Here is a 22,233-nt window from a genome sequence, read left to right as displayed (position 1 = left end):
TTGCAGTTTGCATTTTTAAAAAGCCTTTGCAAATAATACTAATTTCTATTAAAATTATCAATGCAGAAACTAGTCAGAAAACTGAGACCACCAAAATAATAATAATAATAATAATAATAATAATAATAATAATAATAATAATAATAATAATAATAATAATAATAATAATAATAATAATAATAATAAAATCAAGACAGGGCTTCATGTTGAAAGCTGTAGACTTGGTATTTTACCCGTACTTGGAGTTCTCAAACAATTATTATTGATTTACACCAGCTCGTATGTAATAGTATTATGTTCAATGTCCTGCTACATTTAATATAAGCATACTCTTAAACATCAATTGCCATTGAATGAAAAATCCAGATTGGGACTATAGCATGTAGTGAGAAAGAGTTAATCCTTTCCTCCCGACAACCTCCACTCCTGACGCACAATTTAGCTGCTCCTGTTGGCATCAGACATGTCATCTCATCTTTCCATTGGTTTTCCTGTTAGAAATGCTACTGGAAGACATGTAGCAGAAAAGCTTAGTGCTAAAACTAGAGCCTGAGCCATTCCCACATGTAGAAAAGTGAACATACTCATTGTAATGTCCCTCTCCCTTGTCCAGCGGGTATGGATAGCTCTTGAGTAGCCAACACAGATGGCAGTGCAGCATGGACTCTCAGGAAATCTTCATCAGGTAAGTCCATTTATGGCAAAAACTTACAATGGACCAATGGCCAGGAGACCAGAATTAACCAGCTGTGGCAGCTGTAGACAGAGATGGTGGAGGCACTTTAAGATTTGTAGTAAAACAAAAAAGTTCAGTTTTCTCATCTCTGGTTACAGTCCCCCCACCCGTAATATAATTAGGATGTCTGCATTTCCTACAAAAAATCAAAATGAGAAGCAACTGCAAGTCCACTTTTGCTTTTTGTATTGCAGGGGTGAGGACCCTGCATCCACTCAGTGCAAAAAATATGATTCAAGTGATGAGAATTTTCTTGACACAAGAGGACCCCCTGGCATTCCAAAAATGGAGTTGGGAGACTGAACCTGGCCCATTGGCCACATTTTGCCGGACTCCTGCTTTAAGAAAGAGCAGGCCAGCCATTTGTCACTCACAGCTACCACAACGTTCTTCACAGGGTGTCTGCTCAGATAACAAGAGAGGTACCTCCCTGAACAGCCTACCACTTCCAGGTGAACAGGATCACAGTTAAGCTGTGCAGTCCGTGAAAAAGAGTATAAATGTCAAAATCACCAACTCAGTTTGAAGAAGCAGCTGGAAAGAGTGATGGGAAAGCCCTCTTGGTCCAGTTCAGACAGTCTTGAAGGGGTCAGTGTGAGCACAGGCCTTCCCAAGTGAAAATACACAGGGGTTGCCCATGCAGCTCCCAAACAACCTATGCTAGAGGATGCTGCAGCAGAAGAACATGGCTACTTCCTTGATTACCACACACCTGAAGCTCCGACCCTGTGACACAAGAGGGACTAATCATCCTTTTATACCAATCCCCTTCTCCAGATGTTTGGGCTTGCATTTTCCTCTCCCTCATACTGTTGCCACAATGAACCCTGACCTTTGGGGCCCAGTTCAAGAGCCAGGCAAAACACTGCACCACTTAAGCATGAGCAAGGATGAGCCCCTCACTCACTCAAGCCAAGGGGCATAACACCCAAGGCCAGCCAAGTTAATTTGGAAGGAAATTGTCAATCCTGTCCTTGGCAGTAGAAATACAACAGCAAACACTTAAATAATTTACCATTTCCTGCTTTTTTGCCTCATTCAAAATCTGCTGCCCAAGGTGGCAGACTCACATTACTTAAGGATAGCCCTTGCATAAAGGAAATCTGAACACTATACTCAGAGCTAAGCAGGGGATGGAGTCATACAGAGCCAAGTGAACTAAGGTCTTGCTGAGAGTGACTTAAAGCACCTCATTTCACATTCCATGCAATGCTTTTTCACAGTTCATCGTGTTTATTTTGCAAATCCACATGCCCTAGATCTTTCATTTCAGGATATTCCAGTGTGTGCCACTCTGTAATAACAGCGACAGAACTAGATCTGCAAGAGCAAAGAGTTCAACCTTACAACGATTTATTATTTGCTGCCTAGTGTTAATTTTATCACATTTCTCCCTCCACCAAACTAATAATAATGTGAATTCTTATTTATATTCAGGAGATAATGCTACCGGGAGGCAAGAGTAGCTAGACATTCCCACACCTCGTGACAGTGGAGATGTAATAAACTACACACCCGTCAGAAGTTATGTCAGATCACACCATGCAACACTGGTACAAAATGGCATGCCACAGACTGCCTTTCCCCTCCTCCAATTAAAACTCAATGTCAGGTTAAATAAAAGGAACTGGAAAATTACATAAAAAGATTAACTGTGATTACTATAAGCAAAACAGTGTACTGTTTTCCAGGTAATAGAGGAAATAGCAATATCATGAATATAGAACCCATTGCTTAGTGTAGGAAAATGCCAGTCTGGACATGCCCTAAGTGTAGGGTATCTATCTAGAGACAACAGTAAAGCCAAAGGAAACTCCACACAAGACATGAATAAGTACTGACGCCCCAATCCCATTGTGAGGGTTCAAATGGGGTCTCCTCCGATTTTGACATACACATGGGAGGCTCTCGAGTTGCAAAATCAAAACTGGGTTTTATTGGAACTTCAAACATCAAATCATTAGTTTCTAACTCCAATCTAACATTGTCTCTCGTGACCAACGGGTCCCCTGAGGGCGTCCAAACATCTCTCATAAACGGGTTGTATTTCAAATCATTCCAGGATCGTTTGGTAAAGGGGTTACTAATGTCCAAATCCAAAGTGTCCGTCCCTGTGTCTAAGAACGGTATGGTCTCCTCATCTCTCCCCTCGGGATCGAAGGGGTCATCTTCTCCTCGTAAGGGAGCCCATGGTCTGACAGGAACCCTCTCTGCCGGGCTTCCTCCAGTCGCCATGCCTGTTTCTCCCTCTCTTCTCTCTCCACCGCCTCCTTCTCCTCTTGCAATCTCCTACGCTGCTCCTGTGCTTCGTACTCTCCCCAATACGAGGGGCAAGGGGGAATACCTTTTTTTCTCCTATAATCGGCTTCTTCCCTGGGGACCCGGACCTTTTCCCACTTCCCAGCCCAGGGATCTTCCACCCATATCATCTCCCAACCCCCGGGTATCTCATCTCTCACCCCTTTTATATCTCCTATTCCTGCCTCCATGGTGGTTCTGCCCCTTTCTTCCTTTCCTGCCATTTCCCTCTCAGTTTGAGTGGCTACTGTCATTTTGGACAACCCCCATTCTAGCTCACGGGTGCCCACTCCCCATTGTACCGTCTTGACGGGTGGTGCAAGCGGGTCTGTTTGCGCCTCCTGTTCTTTTCTAAGGGAGGATGACACTCCGGCGAGGGGTTCTACCCCCTCGCCTCACGTCTCACACCCATGCAGACTTACACAAAAGTGGGTCCCAGTCTTGGGACAAGGAAGAACTATTAAATAAACAAACAAATGAACAAACCACTGACCCAAGTGGCAGTCATAAGTGTGTAAACATGCAGGAGTTGGGAATGGGAGATCATGAAGCTACAGTACTAAGTGCTTACTGCAGATGGCTAGGAGCAAAGATACAATCACTAGTATTTCTTGGGCCACAAGTGTTGTGGAAGGGCTGCTCATGCAGACCTCAACGGAAAGGAATAATAAATGTTAGCTGCAAAAGAGTCATGGAGGACAAGGAGCTGCAAAGCCAAAGAACAAAAGGATCTCCTTTTCAGTGGACTGGCAGAATGCAACTACTGTATAAACTTGGTACTGTATTGATACCCACTGAAGACTTATGGAAGAATGAAGAGGAGGCAGCTGTTGGTACAGGAAGTGAATCAGCCAGAGGAAAGAGTATGAAAGTTAGGCCAAATGTCAATGCAGCTCAGCTGTAGGACAGAATTCCTTCAACAAGTATTGGGAATAATCCTATTATTGCAAGAACAGCCAATTGGGTGTTGTGGTACATTAACTGTTCTGATGTGATACCATCCAAATGGGGCACAGTTAGCAGGACGCATCTCATTACTCCCTTCCCTCTGGAAATTTTTAATTTTCTTCCCTACAGACACACAAATGCATATTACAAGGAGCTTTACTATTATTAAATCTGGAAACTTGTTAGCACCCTTACAAATATCATCCTGGCAGGATATGATATCTGAGCTGTTCTAGATTCTTAGGAGACTCTGATACAGCCAGGTGCTAGAGATTAACCTGAGGGTACTTCTGCTTTGTGGTGTCCACACACAAACTAGGTGAAGCGATGTCATCATGTTGTTATTTCATTGACTGGGGGACATCAGTAGTGAGTGGCACAGAACGGGCAGCTGAATTCCAAGAGAGTTGCCAATACTGTACATCTTTAAATATTGTAATTCAATCTTTTCTCCTAATGGAACTGGCTGTTTGATTGTGCTCTTATGACAACACTTGTCCTGGCTGCTAGGCCACAGGATACAGCAGGATCACAGGATTGTCTTGAACTTTGATCTGAAAGTCGCAAGCAGTGTGTCCTTTCAGATGAACACTGAGACAAGATCACAGTGAAAGTACAAAATGAAGGGATAAGAGATTACATTGATGTTTTCCACATGCTGAAGAGAAACCTAATTTCCCAAACAAAAATGGAGCTTGTCTCTCAGGCACTACCAAGAGGTTGCAATAAAAACTTCGAGGAAATCCACACCAGCTCATCTGCATAGTTTCCCATATCTATATCCCATGCACTCACTTGACTGCAGCAAGGTAGTGTTAAATGGATGTTCATTGTATATTGCATCCCATTTTTTCTCTCAGGAATTATCTATAAGAGTGATGCTCAGCAGTCCTATACTGTGTGTTTCTTTATTAGTGAGTCCCACTAACTTGCTCCCTAATGAGAATAAGGATCATAGGTATCTAAGCTGTAGCTGAATTCTATGCATGTTCACTTGGGAATAAGAGACTGTAAAGGAAAAGGCTGATGCTCCTATTTCTTCTTGTTCGGCAAAGAAGCCCAAATAAATTTTACAGAATGTTTGGATGTCCTGTGTGCTTCTCCTGAACAAAGTTAGCAGCTGTTGCAGAGGTCAGTAAGAAGAATCTTCTGCAGACAAGCTGTAAAGTGTTTGAGAAAGGCCACATGCAGCATAAGCCCTGAGATAACTCAACTAATAAGTAACCCCCCACCTTTAAAAAGTTGGATGCAACAAAGCAGAAAAAACATACTTCTCTAATTGGGATCTAAATAAATATATTTACAACTGTATTCTCGAAGGCTTTCATGGCCAGAATCTGATGGTTGCTGTGGGTTTTTTTGGCTCTTTGGCCGTGTTCTGAAGGTTGTTCTTCCTAAGGTTTCACCAGTCTCTGTGGCCGGCATCTTCAGAGGACAGGAGTCAGAATGCTGTCATGCCAGCCACAGAGACTGGCGAAACGTTAGGAAGAACAACCTTCAGAACACGGCCAAAGAGCCCGAAAAACCCACAGCAACCATATTTACAACTACTCTGTTTAATATTCGGTAGGCTCTCAAAAATGTGGTCCCTGCGGTGGATGAAACAGAAGTGAGGGAAAGGTGTGCAGAAGCATGGGGTACAGGAAGGAGAAAGGAACAATGGTCAAAGCTCTGCCTAGTCCTGAAAGGATTGCCTCTACATCAGTGTGAACGCATGAAGACAGCAGCCAAAGCACTAGATACTGATGTCTGCCTATGCACACCTATCAGGGGGTAAGTCTCAGCGAATCCAACAGGGTTTGCATTTCAGTAAACAGGTACAGAACTGCCCTTCCATCTCAACAGAATGCAACACTGATTAGGACTACAATGAGACAGCGACTCTCAAGTTAAAAATCAGCCACAATTGAATTGTATTTGGTTTGTTTTTGGATCTGTAGAAGAGCACACTGTTGCTGTTTTGATTCCTGTTAGAATCAACACAACTAGACTCCATCTGCGAAGCAGAGATGCTAACGGAAGATGCCCACTTGAATACAGTATAACTTCACAGAGTCCCTCCTGAAACTTGGTTGGTAGCAGGAAGCCCGGACCACAGAAACAAGGCAGACAAAATAAACAGGGCGGAAGTACAGTAAGCTCAGGCTTGAGAAACGCTTCCGCTCTCAGGATCCACATCCAGCAGGCCCATCACCTTTCCTGCTTTGGCGTTTGGCCGCACACCGCCGTCGACGAACTCACGCTCTTCAGGAGGAGGAGGAGGAACTACAGTAGCTGCGAATACCGCGCGCGCTCTCTCGTTCTGCAGCCTCCCTCTCCACGGGGGCGCGCGCACACACGCGCGGGGCTCGTGGTGGTGCCGCGAGACTCCCGGGCGTTGGGCCGCGGCGGAGAGGGCGGGGCCTTGAGCCGACGGGCTCCTCCGTCAGTGGCTGCTGGGCCGCCGCGGAGCGGATGTTGTTATTGTGGCGGTTCCTGTCCGTCCCTCTCGGCGGGATCATGACGGGCTCTTCTTCCCGGCGGCTCTGAGGGAAAAGGCTGCGGCGACTTTTTCGGCGGGGAGGGCTTCGAGGGTCGGTACGGGAGGCGGCCGTGCTCGCCTGGCTGGTCGTGCCCCTCGCCTTCGCTTCAGTTCTCTTCCCCCCACTCCCGTCTCCCCCATCCTCTCCCTTCCGCGGCTCCGCCGGCAGGCTCCTCGCGGCTCGGCCTGGCCATGGCGGACTTCGACGAGATCTACGAGGAAGAGGAAGACGAGGAGCGGGCCTTGGAGGAGCAGCTGCTGAAGCACTCGCCGGACCCGGTCGTGGTGCGCGGCTCCGGCCATGTCACTGTGTAAGGGCGAACGGCAAGGATGGGAAGGCGAGGCGGAGGAAGTCCCCGGGATGGAGGGAAGACGAGAAGGAGGAAGCCAGGCGGCGAAAGGGGGGGGGGGGAATAAACGAGAAGGCCTGGTCCCAGGTGGTGGGTCCGGTCCCGACTCAAGCTGGCTGGGCTCCGGCCCGTCACCTCTCCCAGGGCGGGAAAGCGCGCCTTTCTGGGGTCGGATGTGGATTCCTGGGGCCCTTTCCTGCCTCCCAGAACCGTAAACAGTGCGCGTAATTGCTTCCTTTTGGGGAACATTTAACATTTCAGATGTCTGCGGCACTCTTCAGCGATCAGGACAGCTTGTCTTATTTGTGTAGCCTTTACGATATCCCTGTAGAGCAGATCGGTGATATTTTCCTGTCTATCCCCAGTGTTATTCCCCACATTGCAAACCGAGGGCTGAAGGTGTGAAAAGATGGGCTAGGATTATAAAACGCAACCTCGCTCAGACAGGATTTGGAATAGGGACTGTGTCGTCCACTTTTTAACGGCCTTATAATACGTCACGTAGTTATATCCCTAATATGTAGTTTTTACAGTGTGGTTAATTGCACCCCCCAGAAATTACCTTTGGGATAAAATACTGTTTTCTTTAAATTGTACTGGCCTTCAGCACTCAAAACCAACAGTGTTTTAAAAGCAGATTTTCCCTTTGTTTGGTTTGTCTTTGTGTTGTTTTTGTGAGATCGGCAGGGACTGATTCAATTTACAGTAGAAATGAGAGACTGAGGTGATAGAACTGTGATTTTTGGATGGCCACAGTGCATTCAGATTTGAAGGAGCACTGATTTTAAAACTATATTTGGATGCTGAACTTACAGCAAGCTAATAAAAGTTTATCTTGCATTTGGAAACTATCTTTGGCCTCACCTCTGAGAGAGTAATTGTAATTACACTTGTTTAGGCTTCTCTGCCTATCTCCCTGGCCTAAGGATTACCATGCCATTTGCCAAATGCCTCTTTTTTTGCTATAGCTTATTAAAGTTGGACAGGAGTGCACTTCTGTTATTGTGTGACCAGTTAAAACAGCATTCCATAAACATTACTGATAGGAATGGACAGACCAAACAAACAGTTATAACTTTTGAACAGGTTTTTTTTTTAATTGGGACTGTAATTGGCATACTGGGAATAGGCAGGATGTTCCAAATTTGGTAACAGTTGAAGTACTTTCAAAGTTCTAATTTCAATTTTAAAAACTTCCCCACAATCTGACTTTACTACAGTGGTGCCTCGCTTAGCGAAGTTAATTCGTTCTGAAAAAATCGCTGCTAAGTGATTTCATTGCTAAGTGAAACGCGGCTTCCCATTGAAACGCATTGAAAACTGGATAATCCGTTCCAATAGGAACGAATTGCCGTTCTTAAGCGAAAATCGCCATAGGAAACATCGCTAAGCGAAACACGGTTCCCCAATTGAAATGCATTGAAACCTATTCATTGCATCTCAATGGGGGGAAAATACAACAACAAATTAAAAAAGAGTCAGAACAAAGTCGAATTTGGTTAACAAAGGGTGTATTAAGTGCACTTTATGATTTCAAACATTTTAAACAGTAAACTGTAACTTTATAAATAAAAGAAAAACATTTAAAAAACAGCAAACATGAGGCTGTTTAAACCATCGTTAAGCAAAACAGGGTACCCAAAATTTAATCGCTATGCGAAGCATGGTCCCAACCATCGCTAAGCGAAAATTGCCCATAGAGACCATCGCTAAACGAAGCACAAAAGCACTCCGAAAAAGTCATTGCTAAGCGATTTCATCGCTAAACGGAGCGCCTGTTAAGCGAGGCACCACTGTACTATGCTTTGTGGTTTGTGGCAAAATTCTTTTTCAAACACCTACCACTGCTTCTTGAAAAGGAAGTGATTCCTGCTACATGTTTTCTTTTATTTGAAGTTGATCTGTGCTTTTGTTTGGAAGACTCAGAATCTTAAAGATGTCTGTTTTACATAAGATTTTTTTCAGAAATTCAAGCTGCCCATGCTTATTGAGGTGTTCCTTAACAGTTGCCTGAACTTCTTGCCAGTATAGTGGTGCCTCGCTTTACAATTGTCCTGCATTACGACGCATTACGACGATCTTTTGCGATGAATGGTTCCCTGCTTCGGGAACCGATTCTTCGCAAAACGACTTCCTCCAGCTGATCGGCTGTTTCAAAATGGCCGCTGGGTAAATAAAATGGCTCCCCACTGTTTTCTGGGATGGATTCCTCGCTGCACAGGCACCGAAAATGGCCGCCCTATGGAGGATCTTCACTGGACGGTGAGTTTCCAGCCCATTGGAATGCAGGGGTTTCAATGCATTTCAATGGGCTTTTTATTTTCGCATTACGTTTTCGTTCTACAGCTATTTCGCTGGAACGAATTAACGTCGTAATGCGAGGCACCACTGTACTGTACTTTAAGAAGTTAAACATTGAGGTCAATGGAGCTTCCATCTAAGTAAAAGGGTGGATTGGGACTTTAGCTTTACTTCAAGAATAAGTATCTTTGAACAATTAAGCACACACAAGTGAGTTGGGAGATGAGGAGAGAGAGGAGTGATGGAAGGAGAAAGAAGTTGAGGGAAGGAAGAGCTGCAAACAGAGTGGTGCAAAAGAGACAAAAGTACCTACAAAGAGAATTAAGATTGTTTTATGTCCCAAGCAATAAATGCCTAGAGAACTTATTGAAAAAGTCAGGACAAATGCTTTATGTTTGATTTAGTTGTAGTTAACTGATAAAAAGTAGCCGGAAATTTAGTTTTTCTTGGTGTCTGCTAATGATAATGGGCACTAGAGAGGATCCTGTAGATCATCTTGACAGCTGATGTTGGTGTTGTCAGCATTCTTGTTGGTCTTTACTGTGTAAAGCTTGGCATCCTTTTTCTGCTGCCAACACAGGAATGATATTCAGTGCAATGTCAGATGATTTCCTCAAGTTTTGAATCGGGAACACAGGAGTAATATCCTATATTAATAAACCATAGGGTTTTGGGAGAATTGAATTTTCATACCAGTTGAAATCCTGAGATTACTGCCACAGGATTGCCAGGATAATCATCAGATAAAATGATATGGAAAACTGCAAATTATGAACAATGTAATCAGCAGTGTGATCTCAGCATCTAACAGTTGAAAGGCAAACATAATCCGGCAAGCTTCGTCTAAGCTTTTCTATCCTTGTTTCCCATATTTATATTGAGATGCAAAGAAGATATAAAAGATTGGATCAAAAATTGTGGTGCCTTCATGACAGCTAACAGTAATCTTGTGTGTTTTACTCATATCTTTTACTTCTCTCATTCCTTGGAGTTCTCTAATGGATCAGATAAGTTATTTTTGGAGTAGTCTGCTGTAAATAATTCTATGTACTCAGGACAATTTTCTCAATTTTTGTGTCCTGTTTTAGCCTAGACTTTCACAGTAATGGGTCAGTACTAGAATGTCTGTGAAAAAATCTAATTCTTGCCCAGAAGACCCTTCTGCAACCTTGAGCCTTCCAGATGCGCTAGATCATTTGTTTTATCATCCCCAGCTAGAATGGCTAGTACCGGCTAAACATGTTGGAATTTACAGTCTTACACATCTGGGAGGCACAAGGTTGGGAAAAGTTGCTCTGGTGCTAAACCTCGCAATGGCTATTTGTTGTCTCTGAATTTACCTGAGCATGCTCTGCTTTTTGATGTAATCAGTCTGCACCAACATGGCATCTGTGTCAATAAAGAAAATAAGCTAATGAGATTCTGTACCAACATGGCATCTGTGTCAATAAAGAAAATAAGCTAATGAGATTCATTATGACTAATATAAGAATGTAGAGTATTAAACCACACAGCTCTGACTTAACAGGATGTAGAGTGCTTGAGATTTAGGTAAACAAATGTTTTTATACATGACCAGAAGTTCTGTAGCTGAATGTAAGTTGTTAATGCTTACTTTTAGTTGAGTCCTAACCTATTCATCTAATAATAGGTAGCTAAATAGATTCTCTACACTGACTCCATGACTTTGATTATGCTACCTATATGCTTATTACTGTATATAACAAAGCACCTTTAGGTGTGTGATTGGGGAACTGCAAAAATAATGGTTTTAGACTTGGTCCTATTTGTAATGCAGAAACATTTTACAAGACAAAGTCCAGGTACTTAGAACTTGGAAATTACTTGGTAGAAAAGTGCTTCTTTACAACATCAACAATACTTAAATTTGCATTTGTTTATGAGAAATTGTTCGATTTTTTTAAAAGAGATGCTCAATTGCAGCTAATAATCAACTATAAAATCAGTCAATGAAACAAAAACACAATAAATCCAGCTGGGGAAAGGGAAACAAGAAGAAGACAGAATGACAGACAAGAGCAGTTCACAAATGCAAACATGAGTAATTAGTCAGATAGAATGCCTGCTAGAATAAAAAATTTAGCTTAATGAGGTAAAAAAAGTGATAACTCGGAGAGTGTTAGGTGAATCTACAGTGGCAAAGAATTCTACAGCTGTAGTGCTATAGAACAGGCACCGATGTATCTCTCCATCAGATAAGTGCAATATAGAAAGAGGATGCACCACATAATCTGCCCACTATAGATTTCAAAGGGCAAGCAGCAAGATTGAACAGAAGGAGGCAATCTTTTAGGTAGCCTGGTCCTAAAACATTAGGATTTTAAATGTTATCATGATCAGCACTTTAAACTGAGCCCAGAGATGGATCACTAGCTAGTGCAGCTGGAACAGTAAATATTTCTGACCAGTCACTTTGTCAGAACTTTTGCTGATCTATTTTGCACTAGTTGAAGTCTGCAGCCTCCTTTAACATGCATTTACACTAGTGTAGTCTTGTAGTAAAATATGTACCACTAATTTTGATCTGGTCATCCAATAGTAAGGCTAGATCAAGGAGCTCTCCCAAATGGAAATGTAGTATCTTCAAGGTCAGACTGTTTTTGTGTTACAAGGATTAATTATCAGTCCTTCGGAGACTTTGGTCACTGTTATAGCCTGCATAACCTCTCTGGAATAATTTGAAAGTGTGGGAGAGACTTGAACATGACTAGCATAATGATAAAATTAGACCAGCTCTCTGAATGACTTCTTGTAGCAGGGGAAGTCTTTTGGTTTGGTTAGTAGAACCCTAGATACTTAGAAAACACTGCAGAATTTAGTTATAAGGAATAAAGCAGTGAGTCCTCCCAGGTAATATCAGTGGATTATCTTGCTGAGCTACATTGTATTGCCTTTTCCTTGATTTAGAAAAAGGTATGTAGTAATTAACATTTAATGATCTGCTGTGCCTTTTTTCATCTCAAAAGTAAGGTTCTCCTTTATTACTGCAATTTCATAAACAGCTTTCACTCCGTTTGCCCGTTCAAAGGATAAATGGTTTTTACTTGATATACGCAAATGTTAGCATGTTTGTGTGGCATTTAGGTTTCATTTGTCAACTAGGTAGTTTCTAAAGAGACACTTGCTACAGTTAGGAAGATAAAGAAAATTCAGTTAAAACAATTTCTTCAATCCTGTTGCCATTGGTGCCATCTTATTTTGGGAAATATTTTCCTGTCTCATGTTTGGTTTGCCTTCATAATAAGAGAGCATGTTGCTGTGATTCATATTTGATATATGAGATTTAGGCTGAACATGATTTACCTAGAAGTATACATGGTTGGTTTGTATCCATAGTGAGAAAAGAACAGAAGTTTCCCGGATTCACAAGACTCTGCTGGCACTGCTACTTAAGACTGACCTGCATAGGCCAGTATCTTGTTCAATATTTATGTGCATGGAACTCCAATTGGAGAAGCTGTTGGAATAATTTAGTGGGATACTATTCCTGTGCATGGTCATGTGTGACCAACACCTCTCAGATATTTGCAGCAGCTTCTGGAGTTGGAGTTTTGCATATATGTAAATATGGAACAGGGTACTGGCCATATTCTCTGAAAAGATTGTCCAGAGATTGGTCAACATAGACTACTAGTCTGTTCAGTTTTATATGCATGGAATTCCAAGCTACTCGAATGCCTTCAGCATCTGATGAGGTGCTAATCATATAGTCTAGTCAGGCATAACTAACACTTTATCAGATTGCTGTAACAACTTCTGAAGTTGGAGCTGCTTGAGTGCATAAATACTGAATAGTATAATGGGTGTATTCTTTAAAAGGATTGACTGGCTAGTGGTTATGAATTAGTTTGAATAGAATGTTTATTTTAAGTGGTAATTTCATAGTTTTCAATTAGAGGCTAGCTGCCTGTCAATTATCTTGTGTTATAGTCCCCTCATTGGGAGAAAGGCAACTTACAAATAACAGTAAACAAACTAACAAACATTTCTTATAGTTGTAGCACATTGAATTAGGTATAGTGAAGCCAGAGATTGGGAGTTTGACTTAGCATTATAATAGCAGTAATGTTGGTTCTTTTTCTTGCACTGAGTTTCTATACAAGTGAGTTTGTATACAGTCGTGTCACATATACCAAGACTTGGGTGAACTTCAGGATATGTTACAAATTTACTTTTCCAAAGAATGAGCCTGTGCCTATTCAAATATAAAGTCTGAGGCTCCAAAACTGCTTGAGTCAGACACCTTCTGGATCATCTTTATCTGCGTCCTTGTAAGTCACGTGTGGACTATTCTTACACCTATAGTTACATATTGTTGTATATCATTGCTACTGTGACATCATCAGAAATTGTTATAGTTAGAGCAACCAGGTATAGTCAGGTATACCTGTGTATTGATTTCTCATTTTGTTTCTTCCATGCACACACAGGTGAGCATGAATTTGAGGAGGTCTATGCATAAGAAATTTGTTATTGACATGCATGTGATCAAACTTAGCCCAGGCAGTGAGAAAGTCTTCCCATCTCATGCTAGATAAAAGGCTTTCATCTGTGCAGTGCTCACACAATTATCAAGAAGCTCTTAAATAAATACCAGCCAAAGTTACCCAGAACCTACTCAGTACAATTTTAAAGCATAATTTTGTGCTTTTGTTGTGATCATCATTCCTCCCCTGAAACGCCATCATCCTAGTCTGTAGCATGGCAGTTTGAGGCTTCTTTGGGCCAAAAGAACTGTGAAGACTATCTAAAATAATGCTGGCTATAGGGAAAAGAATAGGAGAGCCTTATTAACCAGAGCTGGTTTTGAGTCAAAGGGTTCTGTGGGTTATTAATCTTCTATAGAAGCTTTTGTCCAATGAACTAACAGTGTCTTCTCCTTATTTGTTCTTGGTAGATATGTCAACTTGCACCTTCAGATCATAGGAAACATGGTTAGGGCTTCAGTTTTTCTGAAGCCTGTCACTTGCTATTCCTGTCCTAAGTTTTATTTTAAATTGAAATGTTGTTGAAAGGGTGTGTATATATATATTTATTATTTTATTTATTTAAAATATTTTACCTTACATTTCTCCTTAAAAGGACCCAAGACTGCTTACATAATTAAAAATTTAAAAGCTAAAAACAGTAATTATGCAAATATTGAAAAAGAATTCAACTTTCATTATATTTAAAATGGTAAATAAAATCAATACTAAAAACATGTATTTAAAAGCAACAGAGATAACAATCCATTTAGAACACCCCTCTCAGACAGCCAGTCACTAAAGGAAAAGAAAGGTCTTTTCCTGCTTGTGGAAGGACAGCAAAGATGGGGCTAGCCTGGCTTCCTCTGGGAGGGAGTTTCATACATATAGACACATGCGCGCGCACACAGGTTGGGAGATTTCGATTCTGATAGGTATGGGTAAAAAAGTGGACCCATCTTATATTTAATGGCCTTTATACTAACAGAAGACTGATAGGAAACTTGCTTCGCTTAGTTTTGTTTCTGACAATGAAGGAAATAGAAAATATCAAGTGTAAGGATGTGCCACTGAAGACCAAAAGAAAATTATCACCACTATTTCCAGAGGAAGAACAAATATGAGATGGATTGACTCCCTAAAGCAGGGGTCCCCAACCCCTGGGCCACGGCCCTGTGCCAGTCTGTGGCCTAGGCCGCAAAGACAGACCTCCCACCCCTCCACACACCCCCTGCACAGTCCCTTTACACACGCGCCCCAGTGTGTGAGCACCCCCGCCCCTTTGCGCATGTGTGAGCCTGTGTGAGCTCCCCTGCCCCTTCACACATGCATGCAAGTGCATGCGCACCCACACGAGTGCCCATGCCCCTGCACACATGCATGTGAGCTCAGGGGGGTGCCCTGCCTTCCCCGCACATGGACCCTGTCCTCCCCCAACCGGTCCGCGGTGACAGAAAGGTTGGGGACCACTGCCGTAAAGGAAATGACAGGCTTAAGTTTGCAGTAGCTGAGCAGGGCTGTTGAGGACAGGACATTTGGGAGATTACCCATTTATTGGGTTGCATAAGTCACATAACATGTTTTTTTACGACACATAACATGGTTTTTTGCGCGTCTGCTTCATTTGATGATATTGTTTTGTATTGGTACATTTCCTAATAGCATTCTCCTTATGTAAATGTACATATCTTAAACAGAGTACCTTATGGTACAGTGTTGTACCCTGAGTTGCAGACCAGATGGAGAAATGGACTAGAACTCAGGGAGACCTGGGTTCAAATCTCTCTTCAGCCATGGAAACTTGTGGGGCTGGTTAATTTATGAGAATTGTCATTGAGTGTGAGCTGTACAGTTATTGAATACCATATTTTTCTGTTTATAATACACCCCATTTATAAGATGCCCCCCCCCCCCCCAATTTTCTAACTCCCAAATTAAGAAAACTTGGCTTGGAGGATTCAGCCTCTGGGCTCAGAACGTTGGACATTTTGAGTCTCTGTTGAATTTTGAGCCTACAGGCTCCACCTCCAAGGAGGTGTGTTCCATTTGGTTTGTTCAGGATCAGCTGACATTAGTTCCATAAGGCTTGTGATTGGAGGAAGCTAAGTCTCCTGACTGTAGGAAACTAAGCCTCGTGGCTGAAGGAAATCTGTTTGCAGAGGCAAGGTATGTGCCGTTTTGTTCTCTCCTCAGCTATCTCAGTTTACTTCTGTGTAAAAGACACTCCTCAATTTTGAGTGTAATGATTTTAGGAAAAAGTAGTGTCTTATAGACAGAAAAATATAGTATACTTGCAAGACTGAATTCTTTGTTCTTACCATATAGTGTTTGCGAGATTCATGTGGTAATGTGCAAACATTGTTAGATTTTCTTTTGGGAATATTCTTTCCAATATTACTTGAAAGACACAGAGGAAAGTTTGTGTACAGAAGGGAGGACTTCATTGACAGTAAAGTTAACTCGTATATTAGAATATGTGATTCACATTTGCAAAACACTGGGTTGGATTCAGGGTATTAGCTGTATTTAGGTGCTATTGAAATCATTGGGAATTACCCAATTTGGATTGAAAACTCATTTATCATCTGTCTTGACTTGTTTTACTAATTACCAAGATGGATGGATTTAAGCCAGATTTCCTATATTGTAAATTAGACATTAGCCAAAGAAAATGCTAGAATGTTGCTATAACAAGTAAAACATCCAAACATATTAGCCAAAATTCAGTTGCTTAGCATAAGTCTAATTGTAGCTTTCCCTCAGTTTGTCCCTGGTAAACAAAGCACCCCTGCCTGTGATACTGGAGAAAAGTAGGTGCATGTCTCTGAGAACTGCAGTGGAGTGAGTTTGTTTAGCAGGGAGGAATGGAGTGAAAGTTACAATTAGGCCTACACTCAGCAACAAGACTGAAATAATATCAACTGTGGGTCCTGATAACAATTTTTATAGTATATATTTCAATTGTATTTTAATTACCTTTTTAAATGTATTTTAATTGTTGTAAGCTGCCCAGAGACCTTTGGGTAGAGTGGGTGGATGGGTGGATGGATGGATGGATGGATAGATGCATTTTTCATGCTACACGACTGTATCTTCATAATGAAAGAGAGGCAAACATAATGCAGTTACAGTGGTGCCCTGCATAGCGATGATAATCCGTTCCGAAAAAAATGTCGCTATCCGGATTCGACGCTATGCAGGGGAAAAAACCCATAGGAACGCATTAAAACACGTTTAATGCATTCCTATGGGGGAAAAACTCACCGCTATGCTGAAATCCTCCATTTGGCTGCCATTTTTGCTGCCCGGTAAGTGAGGAAAGGGTGCAAAAACACTGTGGGCGGCCATTTTGTTTACCCTGTGGCCATTTTCGAGCTGCTGATCAGCTGTTTTTAAAACATCATTATGTGATTGCTTTTGCGATCGCAAAAACCTCATCACTATGCGGATTCGTTGTTAAACGGTGCACTCGTTAAGTGAGGCACCACTGTATTTGCAATTCAGTAAGGATGTGGTGGCACTGTGGGTTAAACCATAGGAGCTTCTGTGCTGCAAGGTTGGAAGACCAGCAGTCGTAAGATTAAATCCATGTGACGGAGTGAGCTCCCATCGCTTCCCCCAGGTCCTGCCAACCTAGCAGTTTGAAAGCATGTCAAAATGTGAATAGATAAATAGGTACCACCACGGTGGGAAGGTAACGGCATTCTGTGTCTAGTTGCACTGGTCACATGACCACAGAAATTGTTGCTGGCTCTACAGCTTGGAAACGGGGATGAGCACCACCCCCTAGAGTTGGACACGACTGGACTAAATATCAAGGGGAACCTTTACCTATCCATTAAGGCATTAGGCAAGGCCACTTGCTTGAGTATGTAGGGCATATGCCATAAAGGCTGGAGTGGCAAACTTATTTCCTGCTAAGGAGCATGAACTTGAGATCACCATTAGTCCACACTTTATTTTTAATACTGTAAGCCAGCTTGGGTCCTTTTCAGGAGAAAGGCAGGGTATAAATATTTTAAGCAAATAAATTTATATTTGCACAGTGCATTTTCTTTTTCTTCTTTTTTCTTTCCATACCAAGCTAATCATCTGTAAATATGTCTCATGCCTCCAGATGCAGTTACAGTGAGGTCTCGACCTGTGGAATTAATCCGTATTGGAACGGGGTCCGTAGGTCAAGAAGTCCTCAAGTTGAAAATGCATTCGCCATAGGAATGCATTGAAAACACATTAATCCGTAACCCGCCCAAGAAACACCCCCCCACATACACAAAAATATATATATATTAAAATTACCTTACCTTTTTGAAGTCTTCAAGGGGTCTCCCCCCACCGCCATCGCCGCTGCCAGAAGACTCTGAGGGCTTTGGCGCCATTGCCAGAGGACTCTCAGAGGCACCCCACCGATAGAGCTTCAGAGGCATTATCGGCGGCGGCGGGGGGGACATCCAAGAGGCCTCCCATGGTGGCGGGGAAGGCCTCTGGAGGTTTCCGTGCTGCCGTCGCTGGGAGCTGCGCCACACCGGGCAATCCCGGCCATGCTTGGACTCCTGGGAGTCCAAGCATGGCTGGGATTGCCCGGCGCAACTCAGCTCCCGGTGGCGGCAGTGGCGGCGGGGGACCTCCTGATGCCTTCCAGGCGGAGAAGCAATGGAAGGCATCCGAAGGCCCACCCACCCTGCTGCCGCTGCTGCTGCTGGGAGCCTTTGGAGGTCTCTAAGGGCATCCTCCAGTGTCAGGGGAAAGCCCTTTGAGACCTCCAAAGGCAAACAGGCAGGGCGAAGGGGCTGGAAATTCAAATTTCCTGCCCTTTCTCCCTGCCTTTTTGCCTTCGGAGCTTTCTGCCTGACATTGGAGGAAGGCCCTTGAGAGCTCCGAAGGCAAAAAGGCAGGGAGAAAGGGTGGGAAATTCAAATTTCCAGCCCTTTCTCCCTGCCTGTTTTCCTTCAGAGCTCCCAAAGGGCTTCCTCCAATATCGGGGGAAAAGCCCTTTAAGACCTCGGAAGGCTCCCAGAAGCAGCGATGGCGGGGGTCCCCTGATGCCTTCCAGGTGGAGAAACAATGGAAGGCATCCGCAGGCCCCTCACCCTGCTGCCGCCGCTGCTGGGAGCTAAGCTGGAAGGCATCAGGAGGTCCGCCGCCACTGCTGGGAGCCACGCCGGGCAATCCCAGCCATGCTCGTACTCCTGGGAGTCCAAGCATGGCTGGGATTGCCCGGTGCAGCTCGGCCCCCAGCAGTCGCTGTGGCGGCAGGTGACCTCCGGATGCCTTGCAGGGCTTCGCCGCCATGGGAGGCATCTCGGAGGTCCCCGCTGCCGCTGATAGTGGTTCCGAAGCACTATCAGCAGTGCGGGGGGGACCTCTGAGATGCCTCCCATGGCGGCGGAGAAGCCCTGCAAGGCATCCGGAGGCACGATCTACGGCCTACAGACTGGAAGGGGGAGGCGGGGAAAGCGCCAAATTCAAATTTGGCACTTTCCCCGTCTCCCCCTTCTGGTCCGTAGGTCAATTCTCTGGCCGCAAGTCAAAGTTAAATTTTGCAGCCAGAGAAGTCCGTAGGTCGAAAAGTACGTAAGTGGAGCCGACCGTAAGTCGAGACTCCACTGTAGTTTTATCTTTCTATCTCTCTTTTACTACATATTCCTTTCTCTTTTTTCTCTGTCACCCCAACATGTTGGGTGTCCTTTGGGTAGCAGCAGTCTTGTCACTCTCACAAAGACAGCAAAAGAGATCAAGAGGCATGTGCATGGATAGGCTTGGAGACCTAACCACAGAATGCAACAGGAAGAATATTTTTCCAAAGCACCGTATGCCATTTTTAGCAGCTGTAGTCCGTGTGTGCACCTGCTGGTCTGTTTCTCACTCTGTGTTAGTGGGGTCTTTGTATATGGGATCCAACCATCATGACTGCGATGAGGATAAGAGAGAGAACAGGAAGGCATTTATGTGAACATGGAGTAGAGTGGCTAGAGTATCTTTCTGAAGGGTAGTATGGCATACTCCATGGTTGGATGTCCAAGTTTTCATGAATGCCTGTTTGCAGAACATGAAGAAGGGAGCTAGTACGAAAAAGTGCTGGGAATGCTGAGTAAGACATATAAAATAAGACAACTGCATGACCAACCTACACATTAAAGAGTTAGGTGTTCTCTAAAATGATGCAGAGTGCCCAGAAAATTCCCAATACAAAGTTAAGATTATTAAGCAAAGCAATATTTACCATAAGATGTAAATACATTTCTATCCATTCTATATCATAAATGTACAAATTTGCTATATCATTTGCATGATACAATTTGCTATTATGTCTTTATAATATAAAGGAGTTAATTTTTTTTCTTTCCATTGTTTTCTCTTTTTTTCTGTTAAAAAATAAATAAAAGCTGACCATATTTCATTGTGTTTGATGGATATTTATGAATTCGGAAGGGAATTGTAAATTTTGTTTGTGTTACATTTCAATTTCCATTTGAGACAAATTGCAATATAAAAGGAATACATATAGTATACTGCTTTTTAATTTTATTTTATGCAATTGTTTTTATTCATTGAATTTTGCCATGGTCATGGCGAAGATTTAATGGCCTGAATTTATCATACTATTTTTAAAGTTCTTGTAATAATTGGTATATATTAGGCTTCAGCAGTCTTGCATGCTCAGGAAATTTTTGATATTACAGTCAGTGGGAGGATAAGGCCCAATTGTCTTCATAGCTACATAAGAAAATATTAGTTGAGCCTCAGGTATTCCAGTATGAAATTGTGTTCTGTCTCTAATACATTTAAGCCACCTATTTTGTTGATCAGGAGATGGAAAATAGATCTGATAGGACCAATTCTTGAAATCTTGTGCATACTTTAACACTTTGTGGAGTTCTTATCTTAACTCATGTGTTCTTATTCTCTGCATGAGAGTTATTAGTGGCTAATTATCAGGCCATCATGGTTCATTATGATTCTTTTTTATAGTATAATCTCTTTTCCACAGTTAATTGTGTTCTTGGGAGCAAAAGGTCAGACTTTCTTGACTACTAGAAAGAGGGAGGTCAAGATGAGAGAATAACACATGCCCCAAGAGCTTAAGATACCGAATGCAGCCGCTTGACCTTGCAGAGTCACTTATGGTTAAGGATGACATGATTACTTCCAGAACTTCTACTGCAGTTCCATGGCTTATTCTTTAGAAAGTCTCTTCATAAGCCTAATTAAAAACTTGTATTTGATTGCAGGGTATTGCATTTTGATAGAACTTAGAGGGGACAAACTTTAATACGTATACAGTAACCAACCGTCTTTTATCTCTTTTTATTGTACAGTAGTTTTTAAAGGATTGATACAGTCTGTGAATTCATCATATGTTTTTTAGAGATAATACAATTCTTCATGGCACATCCATTGCTGTCCTCTATCTTTATATTACCCGTGGATGCACACATGATAAAAACTGTTGACTTACTTTCTGTATAGTTTCCATGTTCTCCCAGATAAGAAGCAGTAGAACGGTAAATCTGAAAACAGAAGAAGCCATCAACAAAGATTATTATGTGTTGTACAACATCAGGCAGACCCTGCACACACTTTTTTAAAAAAGAGAAAAGACTCATTTAATACTAATTTTGCTTCATGAAATTTTGTTTCATTTTCTGAATTAGTGATTTGTTAATTCTGATTACGTGGGGGTTTTTGTGCCTTTATGGGTATATAAAAATGAAAGGATTGCCTAGTTTATTACAAACTTCTGTGCCCTTCTGCACACCACTGTGTTTTTAATTTATGTGAGTTATTTGCAAATACAGGGCAGCTCCTTTAATCTGCTGCAGAATATGGAGAAATGCGTAGTACACAAGAAGCAAGAGGGGTAGCAGGCTATTGTAAAAAGGGTTTTGGCCCTGCATTCCAGGAAAAATATGCCTGGCAGAATTCCAGATTGCATTCCTACATCATACCTGAATGTATTCTTTATTCTGCAGCATTTGAAAGTACCTCTCCAGTATCAAATTCTGTGTATAAAAAAATGAGTAGCAATATGTCTTAAATATCTTGTTCAACATTAAAAAAAACTATTTCATTATCTAAAACACATTCAAGTATATTTATTTCAGAGCTTGAACATTAGATCTGAGAAGTAATTAGTAGACTTTAAATGTTAAATATTGGGGTTGTTAACATTCAAAATGGAAATTGTTTAATGAGCTCAGCTCCACTAAGGATTTTGGAGCAAAGGAATGACGTAGAGCTGTGGTTCCCAACCTAGGCTAACCCTGGTCTTCTTGGACTGTAACTCCCAGAAACCTGCACAGCTAGCTGTGCTGGCTGGGATTTCTCAGAGTTGCAGTCGAAGAACATCTGGGTTACCTGAGACTGGGAACCACTATCATAAATTCTTAACAGTCCTAGAGTTGTCTGGGTAGTCTAGATACCTGACCCTTGGCCATATAATTTTATCTACAATATGTACATACTATCAGTCTAGTTTTTAAAGGGAAATATGTGAGGGAGAAGAAATGTTGATTGACATGTGCCTGCTGGAGCGAGTATGTCAAAATATTTCTTTTCAAACAATCATTTTTCTGAGTTTGGTTCAAAAAA

The 22,233-nt window shown here is 42.3% G+C and overlaps 1 protein-coding gene and 1 long non-coding RNA gene across 2 annotated transcripts in view; one reads left to right on the top strand and one right to left on the bottom strand.

The window, feature by feature from the left end:
* Positions 1-1,005: 1,005 nt before the first annotated feature.
* The window catches only part of CHIC2 (cysteine rich hydrophobic domain 2), a 42,671-nt gene continuing 21,443 nt past the window's right edge, over positions 1,006-22,233 (top strand). The window contains exon 1 of the mRNA XM_020792521.3: positions 1,006-6,814. Within this exon, the coding sequence (XP_020648180.1) occupies positions 6,696-6,814 (119 nt within the window). The 5' untranslated portion in view covers positions 1,006-6,695. The remainder of the gene's footprint in view (positions 6,815-22,233) is intronic.
* Positions 7,523-21,211, bottom strand: LOC140707517 (uncharacterized). The gene is made up of 3 exons (XR_012087627.2): positions 21,101-21,211; positions 10,495-10,543; positions 7,523-9,719 (listed from the first exon to the last, which is right to left on the bottom strand). It is a non-coding gene; the product is annotated as an uncharacterized LOC140707517 (long non-coding RNA).

The sequence above is a fragment of the Pogona vitticeps genome, chromosome 5, assembly GCF_051106095.1.
Source record: "Pogona vitticeps strain Pit_001003342236 chromosome 5, PviZW2.1, whole genome shotgun sequence".
In the NCBI taxonomy this organism is placed as follows: Eukaryota; Metazoa; Chordata; class Lepidosauria; order Squamata; family Agamidae; genus Pogona; species Pogona vitticeps.
This window is presented reverse-complemented; position numbering and strand designations above follow the sequence as displayed.